This window comes from Eublepharis macularius, chromosome 12, assembly GCF_028583425.1.
Source record: "Eublepharis macularius isolate TG4126 chromosome 12, MPM_Emac_v1.0, whole genome shotgun sequence".
In the NCBI taxonomy this organism is placed as follows: Eukaryota; Metazoa; Chordata; class Lepidosauria; order Squamata; family Eublepharidae; genus Eublepharis; species Eublepharis macularius.
Window position 1 is genome coordinate 78,683,829 of NC_072801.1, and position 19,872 is coordinate 78,703,700.

The following is a 19,872-nucleotide window of genomic DNA, read 5'->3' on the forward strand; positions in this document are numbered from 1 at the left end:
ATGCCGAGCGGAGCACAGTATATGCCCTCCCTACTAGTGACACCTCCATCTGTCATACATCCCTGGCAAAATACTCTGGAGATAGCTAAATAGGGGGTCGTCTGGATTATGTGCTGCTGTGTTTACATACATACATACACATATATATGTGTGCGTGTATGTGTGTGAATATGTTTACATGTATTTTAATCTATGTATTAGGATGTTTTATGATTTTAAATTGTATATATGATGAAATATGTTTTTAAACTTGGTTGTGATCCGCCCTGAGCCTGCTGATGTGGGGAGGGTGGAATATAAATTAAATATGAATAAATAAATAAATTTACGTGCCTGTTGTGGCTGAAAAAGACAAAAAATGCCTCTATGGTTGGGCACTAGGATCTGACTGCCTGAAGAAAACTTTTCACAGGTTTTTTGTGACTGGCAGGGATGCTTTGGAATTTGGGCGGCTCTTCCGTTCATGACTGCCTGGTTCTGAGCTCTTATCCAAAGCAAGAGGCCTCTTGCCTCCGGCTGCCTCTTTTCTGGCCTGGGCTCTTCGCACCCCATGCCATCACACAGCAGCCCCTCCGCCATCATTTCTGGCTTTTCTTTCGTGGCTGAACTGATCCCTTACTTGACAGCGCTTGCTCGCACCGGCCACTTCTGCCGGCACTTTCTCCTGCTTCTCTCTCCGTTTCTCCGCAGTGCCCTTCACTTCGCTTTCCTGTGTCTCATTCATTTTGCTCTCATACACAACCACAAAATCTTGCATGACTAAGCCACATTCACTCGAGGAAGAATTTGTTCCAAAATCCACGCCGTCCTGAAGGTTGGAAACAATCCCAACTACCTCACAGAATTTTGGGAGTAATACCAAAGGACACAGGAATTATGCACAGGACAGAGCAGTTAGATCCATTCCACAGGGATAGGCAGACTGTAAATCAAATGGGCCCATGCATTACAAATGGCTCATAAAGGCATGCATGAATATTATGGGATAATGTCGTTCTTATAATGTTATAGGAATATGTCATAACAATAGGTCCAGAGGAGTTTGCCGTGTTAGTCTGTAGTTGCAAAATAGTACAGTCCAGTAGCACCTTTAAGACTAACCAACTTTATTGGATCATAAGCTTTCGAGAACCACAGCTCTCTTTGTCAGATGCATCGGATGCATCTGACAAAGAGAGCTGTGGTTCTCGAAAGCTTATGCTCCAGTAAAGTTGGTTAATCTTAAAGGTGCTACAGGATGATGAGGAATTTTTTATGACTCCTAGTTTAAAAGACCTAATTATGAGCAGATATTGGAGCTGCCCTCTAACACAGAAGGCAAAAGCTTTTCTTTGTAAGCAGATTCCTTCTGACACAGTTTAAAACACTGAACACTGCAGGAGACATTTATCTCTCTTGTTTTGTCTTTGCACTCAAGAATTTACCTTGGATAAGCACCCTCTCAGGAAGACACCTACTTATTCCTGTGTGGCACCAGACATGTCGCATGTTTATATTACAGAGAGAATTTACTGTCTTGTCAATCAGGCCTGTTTGGGTGCCATGTCTCCTCAAAAATTTGATTCTGAAGAATTGTTTGTACCTAGTTTTGTATAACAATTTATCTTTTATTCTGTAAACAATTAGCTTTGGAGAGTATATAAGATCCTCTGCAATGGCTGACCTTGATGCTTATGTCCTAACAAGGCAGAGCATCTGAGCTTTATTATTAATAAAACTCGTATTTCTTCATTGATCACAGTTTGGTGTCTTGATTGATGGAGGGTAACTGCTGTTAATGGAAAATAAAATTAAAGCAGATTACTTTGAAAAGAAATTTCCATAACACAGGACTCTTTACTATCATAGCAAGAGTTATTTTATACCAGGTTGGTGTGGTGACTAGGGTGTTGAACTAGGAACTGGGAGACCGAACTTACAGTGGCTGTTGTAAGAATAAAAATGAGCAAAGGAGAATGGTATAACCTGCCCTGAACTCCCTGGAGGAAGGGACAGAGAAAAATGTACCAAAAAATAAATATTCTAAGCCAGCTCTGAAGGACTGAGCACATCCCTCGATAGCCACTGGGCAAAGTCCCTCTTCCTTCCCCACAAGCAATGACTTTGCTTTATCTTCCATAATAGCTACACATTGCTCAGAGCCAGAGCCAGAGGGGAGAAGCAACCAGGACGACTCACTGGGCTCATGAGCTGCCATGTACAGCCTGAATCCATCTGGTGTGGCTGCACCTGCCACTGGATCATAGAGTAGGCCGCGGAGCCTCTCCTCTGCCCATGCCGCAGAGGGCAGGCCAAACACAGCGCCACCCAGTGGCACATCTGGCAAACGCCAGATTGCCAGTTTTGCTCTCATGCGCCCTTGCGAATGGGAGGGGTCAAAAGGGTCCGATTCAGCATAAGGCGGCTTCACGTCTTCAGACATGTTGAATGAATCAAGCCACGTGCTACATGGGGGAGAAGCTAGAGCCCTCCAGCAAACTACTCTGAATGCTGGGATCCATTCCCAAAGAACCACTAATATCGGCTACAATTCATGTTGCTATGTTTATTCTAAGTACTTTGAATGTCGTAGTACTTGACTCCACTTCACGTGGGTTTGTTCCTCCATGACGCCCTTTAACCACCCCCACAACTCCCCCAGGTAACTGGACTCCCCCTCCTCATCCAGACACCGGTCCTGGATGGGACAGGGTCTTGGCATCCATTTCCCAGTTGAATTAACATGGAGTGTGAGGTGATCACCTTGCAGAGACAGTGTTAGAGGGGAGGCCCAATGGTTCTGGTTCGGCAAAAAGAACTGGGCTGAACGGTAAAAAAAGGGAGGGTTGCGTGCAGGCAGGAGTCTCACTGGCAGCTGCCAGGGGCACTGGGAAGCCGGGCCCGTCGGTTCGGTTTAGACGCGCTTGGCTGAGCCCTTACAAAAGAACACGGCTAGCCAATGGGGGGCTACGTTTAAATGGGCCATAGACAGGATGGGCCGAGAGCCACCATAGGATGGGGCGGAGGTGAAGGGAGTGTGTACTGCCAAGCTCCTTCCCAGACAGAGACCCTCTCAAGGCATCAATAAGGGTAAAGTGCATCCCTTTAAGAAGAGCACGTCTGGCAGGGCTCAGGCTTGTTTGAAAGCCACCACCTTTATACACAGGGCTTTTTTTCAGCAGGAACGCGGTGCAACGGAGTTCTGGAACCTCTTGAAAATGGTCACATGGCTGGTGGCCCCGCCCCCTGATCTTCAGGCAGAGGGGGGTTGAGATTGCCCTCCGCGCCGCCAAGTGGCACGGAGGGCAATCTCAACTCCCTTCTGTCTGGAGATCAGTGGGTGGGGCCACCAGCCATGTGACCATTTTCTCCAAGGGCAACCCACTGAGTTCCACCACCTCTTTTCCCAGAAAAAAAGCCCTGTTTATACATATATGGACAAGTGAAGCTGTGTTATGCCAAACCAAACCCCAGGTCTACCCCAGTCAGTATTGTCTGTGACTGACTGGCAGCGACTCTCCAGAGTTCTCAGGTGTACGTCTTTCTCATCCTTTGCCATTTGATCCTTTTAACTGGAGATGGGGAGGAGGGGAATCGAACCTGGGACCTTCTGCATGTAAAGCAGATACTTCACCACTGAGCCACAGACCCTCTTCATTTGACTAGATGCCCTTCGCCTAGCCTGAGATATGTGAGATTTTGGCTGGAGTCATGCAGTGATGAGGAAGAAGTAATCTTTACATGCTCAGGGGTGCCCTGGTTTTCCTATCCCTTCACAGTCTCCTGGGCCAAGGCATGTTTGTGAATTCTGGCATCCCATAACTACCCAGTGCCTTAGAATGACATCTCAGTCTCCCACAAAGCCCTGAGCCTGAACTCGGTTACCCAGTGGCATCTTCCATAGGAACACCCACACAGACACACACCACAATAAATTTGGGATGTTTTTCTGTGCACACTCCACTGAAAGAAACAGCAGCTGCACATAATTGTGCTCTCACACAGTTTCATGCGCAGGAGAACTTCTGGCAGACCCCTGTTTGTCCCTAAGACAGGTCTGTCAGTGTTCCACCTCAGGGCCCTTCAGGGCATCCAAAGCGAGAAGAGATCCTCAAATTTGCTGTCCCCTTGCCTCATGGGAGGGCTACCTTTCCGCAGCCCCCAGAGCTTCTCTTCATCTTGACTGAGGTCCCTCCATCCCCTGGAAGTAGAACTGGGATTTTGATGACTATGTTATTAAGCTACATCTGGCCCCTGGATGTGAACGCATAAAAACTATTTTCCTGACGTCCTCAAAACCGGGCCAAGGGAATGAGAAGTTAAAAAGCACAAGTGATTATTTCACAACATGAGAGGTGCCCGGGCTCAAGCTGCCCGGATGTTGCACCCTCAAACCCCCAGTCTCTGATCAGGGGGTGATTTGGGAGGATTCTCCTATGAACAAAGGGAAGGGCTCTGATAAGCTAGTGCTGCTATTCAGTTTTGCAGTCCTTGCCCACCGGGCCGAGGTGCAGCTGTTTCTGGGGGGCCGCCACTTGCGTCGGGCTGGCCTGTCATTTCCTCTTCCATCACTTCCTGTCCTAGATGGCAACATTACCCTGCAACCTCTTCCTCAACCCCTCCTTCCTTCCACTCAGCTGTCTCACTCTCTCCCCTCATGCATGGCTGGGCATAAAATCTTTGAAAAAGGAATCTGGGTCAACGGCGCCTCGCCACCACTGAAAACCCACCACGCCGAATCTCCTCCAGGGGGTGCTTCCATCAGCTGGCTTAGAAGGGGGGGTCATGGGGGGGGTAGCAAACAAGCAATCAAGTGCCTTGCCCTGTGAGAGGAGCTGTGACCTTGAATTGCCTCCCCTTGTACAAAAAATTACCTTTCCAGATTCGCTATCTTCACAAACACGCACACACATGCATCCTGCTGCCCCACTGGAGATGCAATGGTTGGGAAGCAGGGCAGAAAGGGGGGCATGCAGGGCGGGCAAAGAGTTGGTCTCTTTCAACAATGTCTCCTTGCCGAAGGCATATACCAGGCTACAAAGCAGAAAGAACTGAAGACGGAAGAAAAACTGAAAGAGGAAGATATTTTGGTGTGCGCACGCATGTGTGTGTGGGGGAGAGGAAATTAGAGATGACTTCTCACAGTCCTCTGCAGCTATATAAAATCCACACATCTGTGCCCAGACGCACTCTTGCCCCACACATCGCTGAATTTTTTCCAAGAGTCCCTAACCAACGTCGAAACTGTTGCCTCTCAAGAAAGGTCACGCTCGGAGAAGAGCCTTTCATAAGCAACTCCCGGGGAGGATAGAAAGAAAGAGATGGAGAATAGAGACCCCTCCCCCGCCCCAAAAAAACACATAGTGAAGAGAGAACAGGATGGGGACATGGGGGAAAGACCGGCTGGTTACCACATCATGGTTGCCGCGGCACAGCCAAGTCGCTGGCTCGCGCAGGTTTGCCGGGAGACAGTTGCCATGGCGATGGCTGAAGGGCCACCCCAGGCATCCAGAGCTGATGTGACAGGGATGCTGTGGGGTGGGGAGGGGGAGACAGGATGGCAGAAGAGGACAGGAAAGCTCCATCCCTCTCGCCTTCCTTTCAAGATGAGTGTTGCCCCCGTGTGCCAGGTCCCAAATATTTCCCTCTCCCTTTCCCCCAGAGGGAAAACAGGGGCCGCCAAAATGGGCAATTCCAAAAATGGGCAATTCACCATCTCCTCGCTCTCCTTAAACGCTTCTCCTACTAGCGTCATGTAACACAGGTGATTTCTGGGGGAACTGCACACTTCGCCTCTCCCCTTGCTATCTCCCTCAGCTCTTCCTAGTTTTTGAGTCTCTCATTCTCTCTCTCGCACACTCACACACACACACTGTCTGGGTGGAGTCTTCTGAATTTGCCTTCAGCCCCACCTGGTGCCCACTAGAGACCATTGAGGGGCCTGCCGGAAAACACGGACAAGGCATCTCATGTCTGGGACGTGGGGATTCAAAGTTTTTGCCCAAGTGTGGTATTCAGCATGGGGGACAACAACCAATCCCAACTCTCAGCTGTCAAGCGTGGCACTTACTGATGATGTAATAATCCTGGTTGGTCTTGAACTCATGACCCCAGAGGTTGGGGCTGTACTCCTGGAACTTGATTGTGAAGCGCATGTCGAGTTCAGGCCGGTCGCAGGTCAGCAGCAGGTTGGGAGTGCGAAGGATCTCACAGCGCTCCGCCTGCTCTGTCTGGACCAGGTATAGCTTGTAATACTCATAGTCCTCCGTGGAGAAGGGGCCCAGAGGCACCGAGCGTGGGCAGATGAGGTCCAGGCGGTCGCCGATCTGGGGGTACAAGACGTAGCCACCCTCGTTCTGGAACCTGTGGGGAGGCACAACTGGTAAGTCATAGAAACACAGAATCATAGGGTTGGAAGTGACCTCCAAGGTCATCTAGTCCAACCCCCTGCACAATGCAGGAAATTCACAACTACCTCCCCCCCCCCACACACACACAGTGACCCCTGCTCCATGCCCAGAAGATGGCAAAACACTGTCAGGATCCCTAGCTGAACTGGCCTGGGGAAAATTGCTGCCTGACCCCAAGGTGGTGATCAGCCTTACCCTGGGCATGTAAGAAGGGGCAGCGAGAACTAAATACTGATGCAACCCTTCCTGCCCTCCCCCTCATGATCTGCCCAGGTTCTCAGAATCAGCATTGCTGTCAGATGGCCATCTAGCCCTCTGCTGAAAAACCTCTAAAGGAGGAGAGCCCACCACCTCCCGATGAGAGTCTGTCCCACTGAGGGGCCGCTCTATCTGTCAGGAGTCAATCAAACTGGGGATGTGGAATGGGAGGGGGCAGGAGCCCTGCACTACAGATGTGTTTGGTGGGTTAGTGGTCTGAGACCCCTTAGGGGGCTGGGAGTCAGGAGCCCAGAGCTTTCAAGGAAGAGGGCAGTCTCTTGCACTGGATGAAGTAATGCCAGGAGGCGGGAGACTGGCAGTGCGGATTTTCAGAATAAGAGAGGCCAAAGCCCATTCTTGCCTGAAAGTGCATTCTTGTATGACTATTCAGTATGATTACCTAGTTATGGATCCAGAGGAGTTAGCTGTGTTAGTCTGCAGTTGCAAAATAGTTAGTCTGCAGTTGCAAAAGAGTCCAAGTAGCACCTTTAAGCCTAACCAACTTTATTGTAGCATAAGCTTTCGAGAACCACAGCTCTCTTCATCAGATGCAACTTATTTGTAGCATAAGCTTTCGAGAACCACAGCTCTCTTCATCAGATGCATCTGACAAAAAGAGCTGTGGTTCTCGAAAGTTTATGCTACAATAAAGTTGGTTAGTCTTAAAGGTGCTACTGGACTCTTTACTACCTAGTTATGATTACTTAGCGGTCAGGGAAAGGCACTCTGCATAGGCAACAGGGCAGGAGCAGCTGGGCACATGAAGCTAAGCAGATCTGCATCTGGTCTGTGCCTAGGCTTCATGGAAATCCTCAAGAAGTTGCCCTGAGTCCCATCAGGGAAGAAAGGTGGGCTATAAAAGGAATAACCAACAAAAATGCCCCCTCCCTTTTTACTAGGACAGATATGCTTCAGAGCTGAGTTTAATCATCGGAGCAGGCTGTGCTGCTCAGTTAAGATCTGGAAAGGCACAGGAGACATGTACCTCCTGTCGACTGAATCGCTGGACACATGTTTCTGATTTACGCTGTCACATGTCAGTTTCCCCATCAAATCTATTGGAATTCAGACTCAGAGAAAGACAGAACTCGTCCAGTTACATTGGACAGACTATCGACGAGGCCAAAGGTCCTTCCTCTTCCACGCTGCCTGATCAGATTCCCCCTAAATCTTATGTGTGTTTTGGAGACCGTCTAGGGTCGGATCCAGTGGTTCTCTTCCATTCCTGAGAGGTCTAACGCCGTAGTTTGGTCTCTACCGAATTTTTCTAATAAGGCTGAAAGTGGTTTGCAAGCTTTCCTTCCGACAGTGAACAGCACGTTTATTTCATCTCGCTGTCCTCTTTGGTCAAACAGGGTTTGTAGGTTTTGGAGGTGGGGATTAAAAACCCGTGAATCCTGTTTGCCAGTGCCAAAAATGAGATGATTCTCACAACACAACTTCTTCCAAACCAACGGTCTGCAAACTGTGTTTCAAACCTTTTCTCAGTCTTTTTACCCATGTGTAGCTTGCTCTGCCTTGAAGTTATGAGATGGGCACAACAAACTTGCCAAACCCCATTCAAAGTGAACAGATTCACCCAGAATCAGACAACATAAACGTTATAAATATTAAGCCCCTTGTGGGTTTGCACAAGTTAATTTCACTTTGCCTTAGCATCTGTCTTCAATTTCATCTCTCTCTCTGCCCCCTCCCCAAAAATCAGTGGAATGGAACCCCCCCACCCCCACCCGGCCTTTGCAGCCTCCTGCCTGCCCCTCCCCGTGTGAGCAGCACCAGAGGACCGACAAAGGATTCCAACCCGGTATTCAAACCTGTTGACATCTGACCCCAAAGCCGCCTGTCCAAGCCCCCTGGGACAGATCAGCTGCCAAAGGAGATAATAGCTTGGGGGAGGGCAAGGGCCAGTTATTTTGGTTTGTGTGTGGAAGGGGGCGAGTGTCCATTGAGTTATCCTTGCTTGTATGAGGGGGGGGAAGGCCGCTACCTGGGTCATCTCGGGCAGTGGGAGAAGGACAGGAAAAGCCAGATAAGGTGGGTGTCTCTCCCGCTCTCAGCCTTCATTACTCAGATAGTCCTGGATCTTCCACCACGGAGCTCAAAAGTGCCGTTGCTAAATTCCTGGTCAGTTAAATCATTGATCAACCGGGACTGCATTTGGGATGAGAAAGCTGACCTGGTTTGTATCACCAAGTCCTGGGTGGATGAAACGGGAGGATTAAATCGCTCCAGGAATCTCTGTGCTGCAGGGAAGGGGAGATCCCACAGTCTACAGAGATAACATCGCCCGATTCAGGCACTTTGTCAGCAGGGCCCAAAGGCTGATGGTGTGTGTACCTTGTAATGGGGACATGGGACAGATTGCCGATGATACTGCTGCTGTCTGGCCCACTCTACCGCCGAGCATTCTCCCTAATTGCTGGAGGCCGCCATGGACATGGTGTTGAGACCCCCAAGATGTTTGTTACCCATGAACTTCGATAACCATGCCAAAGCCGGCTTAACAGGGGTCACCCAGGATTTCATGGCAGCCGTGCAACTATGGAACTCTCCCAGAATATCTTGTTGCCCTGGCGTGCAGTTGTAGAGCTGATAATGCTCTCCGTTTAGTTTTCTGTACTGCTCAAATGTGTGACGGATTGGAAGTGGGGTAATTTCATGATCTTAACAGGAGCTTGGAACCTCTACAGGAGTAGCAGATGTCGTAGAACGGTTCGTTCTCGGATGCTGATGGATCTGGAGTGATTCCTCGCAGCCCATAGGGAGTCCTCGCCATGCACCCCCTCTGAAACTAGGGCTGACCTCTGGAACACAGAGGTGACTGAGTAGCGGGCATGATCGCTCCTAGGCATCCTTTCCCTGTTCATGAAACCCATTACTCGCCTCCATATAACGATGGTCTAAGGATGGTGGGTAGCCCAGGAGAGCCTGATCTCATCAGATCTCAGAAGCTAAGCAGGGTTGGCCTTGGCTAGTAATTGGATGGGAGACCTCCAACAAAGCTCAGGGTTACAGAGGCAGGCAACGGCAAACCACTTCTGTTAATCTCTTGCCATGAAAACCCCACTAAGTTATCACTTACAAAGCTCTTCATGGCCTTGGTCCAGCATACCTACGGGACCGCCTCCCTCCCTGTGTTCCTCCACGGCAGCATCGCTCATCTGAACAGGGTCTCCTACAGGTGCCACCCTGCACATGGGCGAAATCAACAGCAGCCCATACACGGGCTTTCTCTGTGGTGGCCCCTACCCTGTGGAACGGCCTGCCTGAGGAGGTCAGGAGACCCCCCACTCTCCTGGCTGTCTGCAAACGATGCAAAACCAAATGATTCAAAAAGGCTTTTTACTCCGATAGGAAGGCTGTATTGTAGGGAAGGGGATCTCAGATGCTCTGCTGAAGAGTTAGGAACCACAGACCTCACCGCTATGTTGTACTGGGTTCCTGCTAATGCTATGTCTTTGTGGACTTGTATCTATTTACCCTATGGCATTGTTATGGAGGAAATGTTCCTGATTTTGACTGTACTAATCTCATACTGTGTAATTCGCCTTGAGTCTCAGTGAGAAAGGTGGGTTATAAAGGACATAAATAAATAAAATATAATAAATAAACTATGACTTGAGGGCAGGATTTCATTTTCAAGGATGATGAACCCAGCAGGTAAACAAGTTGAGAACAGAAAGAGAGATATTTGGGACATGCTTGACCAAAAAGGAGCCACAGCCCATTCTGGGCCTGTGTGACTGAAGCAAAATGGTCTTTTCTGCTTCCGAGGCACTTGAGGATAGCCATCCAGTTAAATTTTTCCAGAAGTGAATGGGCTTCTTCGAGTTATCCTCTGATGATTTAGTCTAAGAAAATTCTGCAGCCCGCTGTGACAAATTCCAAGATGCTTTGCTCACATGTTCACCAGGCGGAACGTGCTTTTTTTCATGGTTCAGTCTCAGGATGTTACGTTTTGGTGGGTGATGTTTTCAGCTCTTGTGGCTCAAAGACACAGACTGGCTGCTTGCGTATGTGAGTAACGCTTCCCTAAAATAAAGTTCCCACTGCCACGTTTTTAAAAAAGCCTTCCTTGGACCCAGAAGATCTGGGTAATTCTACGTCAGTTGAGAAATTCCCTTTCTGAGCAAAACGCTTGAGCAGGTGGCAACACTTTAGCTCCGAGAGGTCTTGGTTGAAACTGATTATCTTGACTCATTTCATAGAATCATAGAACTGGAAGGGACCTCTAGGGTTATCTAGTCCAACCCACTGCACTATGCAGGAAATTCACAACTACCCCCTCGACTGCCCCATTGACCTCTGCTCCATGTCCACTCTGGTTTTGGGTCCAGTCTGGGGACAGAAACCAGCTTGGTTGCCCTGATGGATGGCCTTCACCAGGAAAAGAAGAGAGCGGTGAATCCCGTTTGTCCCCCTGAATCTTTCAGCACCCTTTGATGCCATCAACCACGGTATCCCTTCGGAGAGGCTGGTTGGGTTGGGTATTGGGTACTGCCCTTCCACAGTTCTGGCCTCATCTGGCCGACTGGTTCCAGAAGGGGGTGATGAGGAACTGACATTCAGCCGTATGGCATTTATATTGCAGAAACCTGCCGGGAGCCAACTTTATCCCCAGTACTTTTTAGCATCTACCTGAAGCTGCTGGGAGGGTTCACCCACATAGTTTGTTTGTTTGTTTGTTTATTTATTTTATTGCATTTCTAGACCACCCTCCCCGTCAGACGGGCTCAGGGCGGTGTAACAACATACAATTTGTAACATACAGTTTAAAAACAATAAAAGTATTATAAATAAACATTAAAACACTATTCCACATACAATAAAATTTCTCAGTTGGCGGAATAGGCAATAATATTTCTCAATTGGCGGAATAAATATTAAAATACAGCATTTTAGGCACAGGGCTTGGCTCTTGCATCATGCCCTGCGCCACACTTATGAGCTCCTGCATGGGATGTGGACAGTCTTCAGTGGTATGGCTGGCGAGAGGACAGCCCAGCCCCCACCAAATGCCTGGCGGAACATCTCCGTCTTGCAGGCCTGGCGGAAAGATAACAAATCCCGATGGGCCCTAGTTTCCTCAGACAGAGTTCCACCAGGTTGGAGCCAAGACCGAAAAGGCCCTGGCTCTGGAAGAGGCCAGATGGGCCTCCCTGGGGCCAGGCACCATCAGCAACTGCTTATTAGCTGATGGACTAAAGGGTCATCAACATATGGACAACCAGCAATTCTCGCTATTCTTTCCATCAATGTCACTGAATGTCTGAAACAGGGACGAAGTTGTAAAAGCAGAGCTTTTTTGTGGCCACATCAGTACTGTGAACAGGCACCATTTTTCAGGGCTCTCTCAAGTCCTGTGGGAGGAACTGGTGGAAATTGGTGCCATCTTATATTTGAGTACTGGCAGGTTTTTTTAAAGCAAAAAAAAAAAAGCACTGAGTGAAAGGCTAGAAGAGGGACAAAAAACTAAAGCTCAGTCCAGATAAAACCATTGAGCTGTTGGCTGGGAAAAGGGTTGACAATCTCCAGGTGGGAATTACCGCTGATCTCCAGAAGACAGAGATCAGGTCCTCCGGATAAAATGGTTGCTTTGGAGGGTGGACTCTACGGCATTATACCGCCACGGAGGTTCTTCCTGTCCCGAAACCCCGCCCTCCCTGGCTCCATCCCTAAATCTCCATGAACTTCCCAGCCCGGAGTTGGCTCCCTTAGTCAGGACTGGGAGGGGGGGGCACTAATTAAGGCATTATCATCTAATTGCTCATGATTGTATTTTCAGCTTAGGCACTCAAGGCACCTTAAAGGATCCTCTCTTGCCACTTCGGGAGTAGCTGGAGCAGATTCAAAGCTCACAGGGACGTCACATCCTGATCTACAGATGGAGAGCTCCTTTACCAGCTTAGACTCGTTTACCAGCTGCAGCTTTCCCTTAAGAAACCAGATGTGGCTGTGGTGCCCCATGGTGTTGTTTAAATGGGTGTTTAATGATGATTTGTTTAAGTCAGAAATGTGGCACATGAATCCTTCGGCTAAACAAACAAGGGCCAGTGGAGGAGGAAAGCCAGGACTTGTGGGTTCTAGTCCTGGCTGTGAAACAAGAAGGATGGCAGACTGGGAGAAAGAGCAAAAGAAACCCACTTCTGTTGCCCTCGATGCACGGAAACATCTGCCCCACAAATGATCTGTTGGCGTTTGAGATTGCGTAAGACCCCTTTCTGGGTTTTGCTGTGCATGGTGACACGGCTGCCAGTCTGGAAATTGGCATGCTGGACAGATGAGCCCAGCCCCAGAGGCAGCCCCTTTAGCAAAGGACAGTATCCCAGCAGAAAGATCCTTGGGGACATGTGACTTTCTTCGAAAAGTGGCATCACTGCTGATGAATTTCGCTTACGTTCCATGTTTGCATCGTGTTAACAAAACTTCTGTTTACGTATTTATTTTACTTCTTTAGAGGCTGGGTACTCCCCACTCAACCAGAGAAGTGTTAACATGGCCCTTTTAAAAAATACGCAGTTATCAGCAGGCAAGGCTACCCCCTGCTCGACTTTTCAGCGGTGCCCTGCCACTTGAGGAACTGGTTCCCTCCCCCACACTTAAAAGATAGGCCAAGCAGCACAGCGGCACACCACTTTTTTTTTCCAAAAAAAAACATGGGAATGCATTGCCCCACCACTGGCACAGATTCTCGGGCTAAAAATAAAATCCATTTTATTTTGCTGTCTGGAAAGTCCCTGGGAAACACATTAAGAAATATCGACCCTCTACAGAAAAGGAACCGGTGCCCTCTCTGACAAGTCCAAACCTTCCATGCTTGATAAGTTTTCCCAGCAACAGCTGCAAGGCACATGCAACACATACCCACTGGAGCAATGCAGCCCCATGTCTGCATGTGCACACGCGTGAGCAACACCACGAAGAACCCCCCCCCCCAGGAACCTAAACTAACAGCTCCCCCACCCAAACACACACATCAGGCCATGAGAAAAGAGGTCTTTGACTGTCCTTGGAGCGCATGGCTCCATCTCATGCTCAGGCTGCAAGAAACGCATGCCCCCAAAAGGCTGACACACCCACCAGGCACCCGCACCCTACCTCACCCCTCCTGGCTCCTGCAATATGGGGCACGGCCCAAATTTCTCCCAGTGCTGCCAAGCCAGTCATGCAGAGGAGAGAGAGGCAGATTCGCTGAGGAGATACATGCGAGATTAAGGCCTGGGTTTCCCCCATGACCCAGCTACCTTAGAGCTCCGGGCAGCAATTTCTGTTGGGGAAATTAAGGGGGTGGGGAGCTAATAACACACACCTAGTATTGAGGCCCAATCCAAGTGTGTGTGTGTGGGGAGCCCAACAGCTGCTTTTTAGCCTCGGGGGGGGCGGGGAAGATGCAAGCGCTGATTCAAGCACACAAGCAAAGAGAGGGAGAGGGAGCCCTAGCTCCAACCCCTAGGCCCTATTTCCTCCTAAAGAATCCAGAAGTCCCCCCCCCCTCATTTCTCCTATCAAGCCTGTCCCTGCAAAGACTTCAGGTCCGGGCCAAACCACTCCCTCCCCTCCCTAAGAACCCAGGTGTCCTGCTCATTTCCTGCTGCCAAGCAACGCCAGGGGCCCCTGTAAAACCAAGCCAGAGACCCCTTAACACCCAGACCCAGAATGCCCAGCTTGCCAACCTTGCTAGTTCTCTCCCGCAGAGAAACCAGGAGGCAGCCTCTACCCTCCACACACACACTTTCTCCCCCAAACGTGCCAGACCCTGCCTCCTTAGCCCTTTCAATGAAGTCCTTCTTCCCTCCCAAAGTACCTATGAAGCCCAAAGGCCACATGCAAAGTTCCCCGACTGCGACCCCTCCCTTTAGGCCCCGCTGCTCCCCCCACTCCTGAAAGGGCAGGATGCCTACAGTTGCCATAGCAACGCATGCCAACGTGTGGTGGAGGGGCCTCCTTTGAAGGAGGGCAGGGAGGGGGTAGCCGGTGGGGTGGACACAGTGGTGGTCCTGGGGGCGCTGCTGGGCCATTCTTTACTACTGGACCTCGGTACAGGCCCCAGTGCGTGTGCAAGGAGCTGACTGGCTGTGTGTTGGGCCTTGTGGCTTCTTGCCCTGCAGGAGGGTGACCCGGCTTCCCCCCTCCTGTAACAGGGTCACGGGCTCAGCTGGAATTGGGGAAGGCAGGGAGGAGAGAAAATGAAAAGTGACAGCTCAGGAAAGGAGCTAAGGAGCCAATGGGAAGAGGGGGGAGGCCGCCCTGTAACCTTTCCTGGAAACTGTTCTGACCCACTGGGCTCCCTACAACCCCCACAGAGCTGCTCCTGGGGACCCCGGAGTCCGGGCTCTAACATGCATCCCATCCTCCAGTCCAACAGAGATGGCCCCTCCTGTTTTGAGCCCCCCTTCCTCCAATTCTCAGGGAACCCAGCTTCCGGCCACTACTAAGACACACTGGCCGTTTTCACACTGCTTACCTTCACTCACAACAACGCGGAAGATTGCGCTAAAAATGCGGAAGATCGCGTTTTCTTGTGCAAGGTTTGCACGACATCACGCAAATCTCGCGTGAGAAAACGTGACCTTCCGCGTTTTTAGCACGATCTTCCGCGTCGTTGCGAGTGAAGGTTAGCAGTGTGAAAAGGGATTGCCTATTCCTTTCGTGATTTCATACCGCTCTCCATCCAGGCGGCACACCAGGCAATGCAGAAATTTCTCCTGCCTCCTCACAACTCTAGGCTAGGTTGAGAAAGTGTGACCAAGCAGCCCCAGGGTCATCTAATTCTTGGGGATCTGAACCCAGGTCTTCCGGGGCCTAGTCCACCCACAACTGCCAACCTCCAATCCAGAATTACAACTGATCTCCAGGCCACACAGATCAGTTGCCCTGGAGAAAATGGCTGCTTTGGAGGGTGGACTCTTTGGTATTATGTCATATTGAAGATTCCCCCCCCCAACTCACCCCTTCCAGGCTCCACCCCCAAGATCTCCAGGAACTGCCCAACCTGGAGCTGGTAACCCTAACTCCAGCCTTCTAACCATTGCACAGAGGGGGCTGGTGCTCGTTCCCTTTCCAGAAAGCCCGGTTCTTCTCCAGCCCAGTAGAACCCAGTTGCAAAGGTACCAGCGATCCCCTCTTCTGCCCCCCTCCCAGCAAATCCAGGCATGCCCCCCCCCCGCAGTGTCCAACAGGAATTTAATCTCCTAGTTAAAGATTGGAGGTCCCACGCCTGCCTGTGCAGCGGCTCACTCTGTGCCCTGTTCCAGCTCGCTCAAGTGAGACGCCTGCTGATTCCTATCAGCCCCCGCTGGGGGGGACAGACCTGATTGCCTCAGCACCTTCGTCTTAATGAAATAATTAACTCCCCCTGACCTCCTGTGCCCAAAGACAGAGGGGGGAGGCCTGCAGCGCACAGAGGGGCCCTTGTTTGGAGCCGCTGCTGGCCTGGCCCAGAGATGCAGCTACATCTGGGCTGGAGCAACCCATGTTGTGGTTCAGAGTTGTGCTTGCCTCTGGGGCCGGAGCAGCGCTTAGCTGCTAACCACCCAAACTGCTGGTGCTGAGGCCTGCACAGAAGTTACGTGGTCTTTTATGTCTAATCCGAGACACATGCGGCTACACCACTTGCGTTTACTCTGGGGCGAGAGAAAGGCGCCCGGCACATGCTCAGAGGTACTTGTAACGGTTTTGGGTTCTTGTGCCAAGCCCACTGAAGGTGTGGCTGGCATTTAGAAACGAAGGGAGGGAGCAGGCCCTCAAGCGGAAGTCTCCGGTCTGGCGGGGCTGTCCTGTGATCTCTTGCTTGAGGCTCGGCTGCCACTGCCTCTAGAAAGGAGCAGGTCAGAAGCTCGAGAGGGGAAGACCAGGAAGCCGCCTCCTCAGGACTCCTGGGTCCTCCGAGCTTCTCTCCGCTGCACTTCTTCCCAAGCCACTGACATTTGGTCTCTCTGAGGTTTCCTTCTTCTGGCAATAATTAACATGCTTGGAGGGGGAAATTGGCCCAGCTTCCCTGGATGGGAGGAGAGGTGGCCGTGTCAAGACAGCACCACCAACAGCCAGCCCCAGTTCTGCTGTTCAAGACCCCCTCCATCCACACACCTCCCACACCGAATTCCAAACCTTCCTCCAGAGAAGGACCAGGACTTGAGAAACATCTGGCTGGGAAGACATAAGACGATCCCGGGAAATCCTCTCCTGCTCTCCCCATATAGAGCAGAAACTCAAATCCCAAAGGGACCCCCCCCCAAGTTAATCATAGACTGCCCTTCAAAAATCTCTCTGTGAGCCCAAACAATTCCTAGCTCAAATAGTACAGTAACACCATTAAGACTAACCAACTTTATTGTAGCATAAGCTTTCAGGAACCACAGCTCTCTTTGTCAGATGCTTCGTCAGCTTTCAAGAACCACAGCTCTCTTCGTCAGATGCATCATTAGCTTTCAAGAACCACAGCTCTCTTCGTCAGATGCATCATCAGCTTTCAAGAACCAGTTTTCTTCGTCAGATGCATCGTCAGCTTTCGAGAACCAGAGCTCTCTTCATCAGAAGCATCATCAGCTTTCGAGAACCACGGCTCTCTTCTTCAGGTGAATCTGACGATGCATCTGACGAAGAGAGTTGTGGTTCTCGAAAGCTTATGCTACAATAAAGTTGGTTAGTTTTAATGGTGCTATTGGACTCTTTACTATTTTGCAACTGCAGACTAACACGGCTAACTCCTCCGGATCTAGCCCAAACAGGTCACCAGTCATGTATCTCACCTACCTAACCCGTGAGAATCCAGGCATCTTCCAGCTTCAGCCCCCTCACTCTACCACCCGCACAGAGAACTCCGCTCCCATCTCCAGGTCCCTGACACTTTGCAGCCACACCCAACCCGCTAGGCTGCACTGTCTAGCTCTGTTCAGACAGTCTCAGAACTCTGGTCCTCAACCGTGCCGAGGCTGACTTTTCCTACATTGGGGATGCAAGGTGGGTGGGTAACATCTCCCCCCACCACCACCACACATACTGCCTTTGCTTTGGCCTTTTATATATTCATTTTCTCTCTCACTTACACACACACACACACACACACACACACCTGTGCCAAAGCCCTGGGACTTTTCTCGCCTGAACTTGCCTTCCCACCTCCACTTTCTCCACCTCCACTCCTGCTCCTGAGGCCACATTCCCTGCATTTCTTCGCGGTGTTCCCTTATTCCAGGGAGCTTTCAGATGGAAAAGACAGATGCGCCAGGCCTAGGTGTGACCAAGCCTTGCAGGCCTGGCCTCCTGTGCACACACGCACGCACGCACACATTCAGAGCCCTCCAAAGTTGCTTCTAAATCTCAGGCCCCACCCCCACCCCGCCACCCCATTCCCAGTTCTTCAGGCTGCCCAGATCTACAGATTCCTTCCGCCACTGCCTCCCAAATCTGGGCTGCCTCTCCCGGGCTCCCACTAAGCTCTCCATAGGCTACATTTGGCCCCGCATATATGGGTGTGCCTGGAATCAGACAAGCCTGCCTGCTCCGCTTGGTTTCAATCCCTGTCCCCCCCCCACCCAATAATCTTGGCAGGTTTCCCACTCCAACATGGCAGCTTTCTTATGAGGCAAGGCCCCGGGCCGTGGATGTGAGGTGCCATTGAAGGCGGCAGGGAGGACGCCTGGCAGATCTGACCTTTCACGGGCACAATCCACCAGGCACAAGCTTGTGTGCACCACTTTGAATGACAAGCAGCTCCTCCCTAAGGTTGCCAGCCTCCAGGTGGTGCCTGGAGATCTCTCAGATTTACAACTGATCTCCAGGTGCCAGAGATCAGTTCCCCTGGAGAAAATGGCTGCTTTGGAGGGTGGACTCTACGGCATTATACCATTCTGAGGCCCCTCCCCTCCACAAACCCCGCCCTCTCCAAATCTCCAGGTATTTCCCAACCTGGACCTGGCAACCCTACGCTGGAGGGCCATGCTGATTGTGCCTGTTCTTCCTCCGGCACCTAACATCCCAGTCCGCTCTGGCTGGAGGGCTTGGGCAAGGTGGAAGGGGAGGTCAGGGACAGTAATCAGGGCGGAGTCCAAGGGGCAGAGGTGAGTCAGGGCCCAGACCGCCAAGGTGGCGCTTCTTCCAAGCATACGGCCCCTTCCCACGTGGGGGTGGATGGAGGCAGCCTGGGTGGCATCCCCGATGCACACCCTCTCGGCTTGATGTGTGGTTTTAAGCCCTTAAGAGGTTAAAGGGATGATGAAGGGCTTTCGGAAGCAGGGTTGGGGGAGGTGGGCATGCCTCGTCTTGAGAGCAGCCGCAAAGGATCTCAGGGGCGTGGACGTGATGATAACCCTTTGCAAAATGCAGAGATACTGGCAGGAGGCTGGGAGAGAAGAAAGAGCCGTTGTTGTGCCTGGCCAGGGCAGGAAAGATGTGAGCGCTGCTGAGAGGGAAGGTCACCAGGCGCCAATCAGAAGCCAAACTCCTCGACAACCTCCCAGCTGTCCTTCCAGAAGCAGCTCTCCTGGCCTGGCCAGCAATCAAAGGCCTGCTTTGAGAAAGGAGGCTAGGCCTGCACCGCCCTGACCAGCCAGCTAGCAAGTTCCTTTGCCCCCAATCACTTGCTAAAGACCTGATTTGGCCCAAGGGCTTCCAGTTGCCGCCATTCTGCTGTGAAAGGCTTGGGCAAGAGTTTGGCTTCCATCCATGCATGATGTCAGGGCAGCCGAACCGCTCCCCGTCATATCCGGAATCTTCACCCAGAGCTGCATTCTGCAGCCCGTGTGTTTATTATGTCAATTAAGCAGCTCTGCATAATTTGAGACAGTATAGTCTGTTCCCAGTAATCATGGGACGGGACAAAGAGCTTATGCAGAAAGTACACTGGAGCCCGACTTCCTCGAGCCCCCTGGCAATTCTGCCCCACCCAAACCTTCTGCCATTCCACCCAGCACTGTCAGGTTTGCCAGCTATAGGTTGGGAAATTCCTGGCGATTTGCGGAGTGAAGTTTGGAGAAGGCAGGGTTTGGGAAGGGAACGCTGTGGACATAAGACCATATAGTCCACCCTCCAAAGCAGCCATTTCCTCCTGGAGATCTGATTTCTGGAGCCTGAAGATCTGTTGTAATTCTGGGAGATCTTGGCAACCCTAAATTGCCCACACCATCCACAGTTATAAGAGCTAGAAACTTGCTTTTAAAAAGAAAAGAACAGGGCGAGGGTGGGTGGGTATTACTAGGATGCCCAGTTCTAAAACTGGAACCTGTTA

The 19,872-nt window shown here is 50.9% G+C and overlaps 1 protein-coding gene across 1 annotated transcript in view; it reads right to left on the minus strand.

The window, feature by feature from the left end:
* EFNB3 (ephrin B3) overlaps positions 1 to 19,872 on the minus strand; it is a 49,502-nt gene that overhangs the window by 9,450 nt on the left and 20,180 nt on the right. The window contains exon 2 of the mRNA XM_054995186.1: positions 6,050 to 6,342. Coding sequence (XP_054851161.1) covers positions 6,050 to 6,342 — 293 coding nt within the window. The remainder of the gene's footprint in view (positions 1 to 6,049; positions 6,343 to 19,872) is intronic.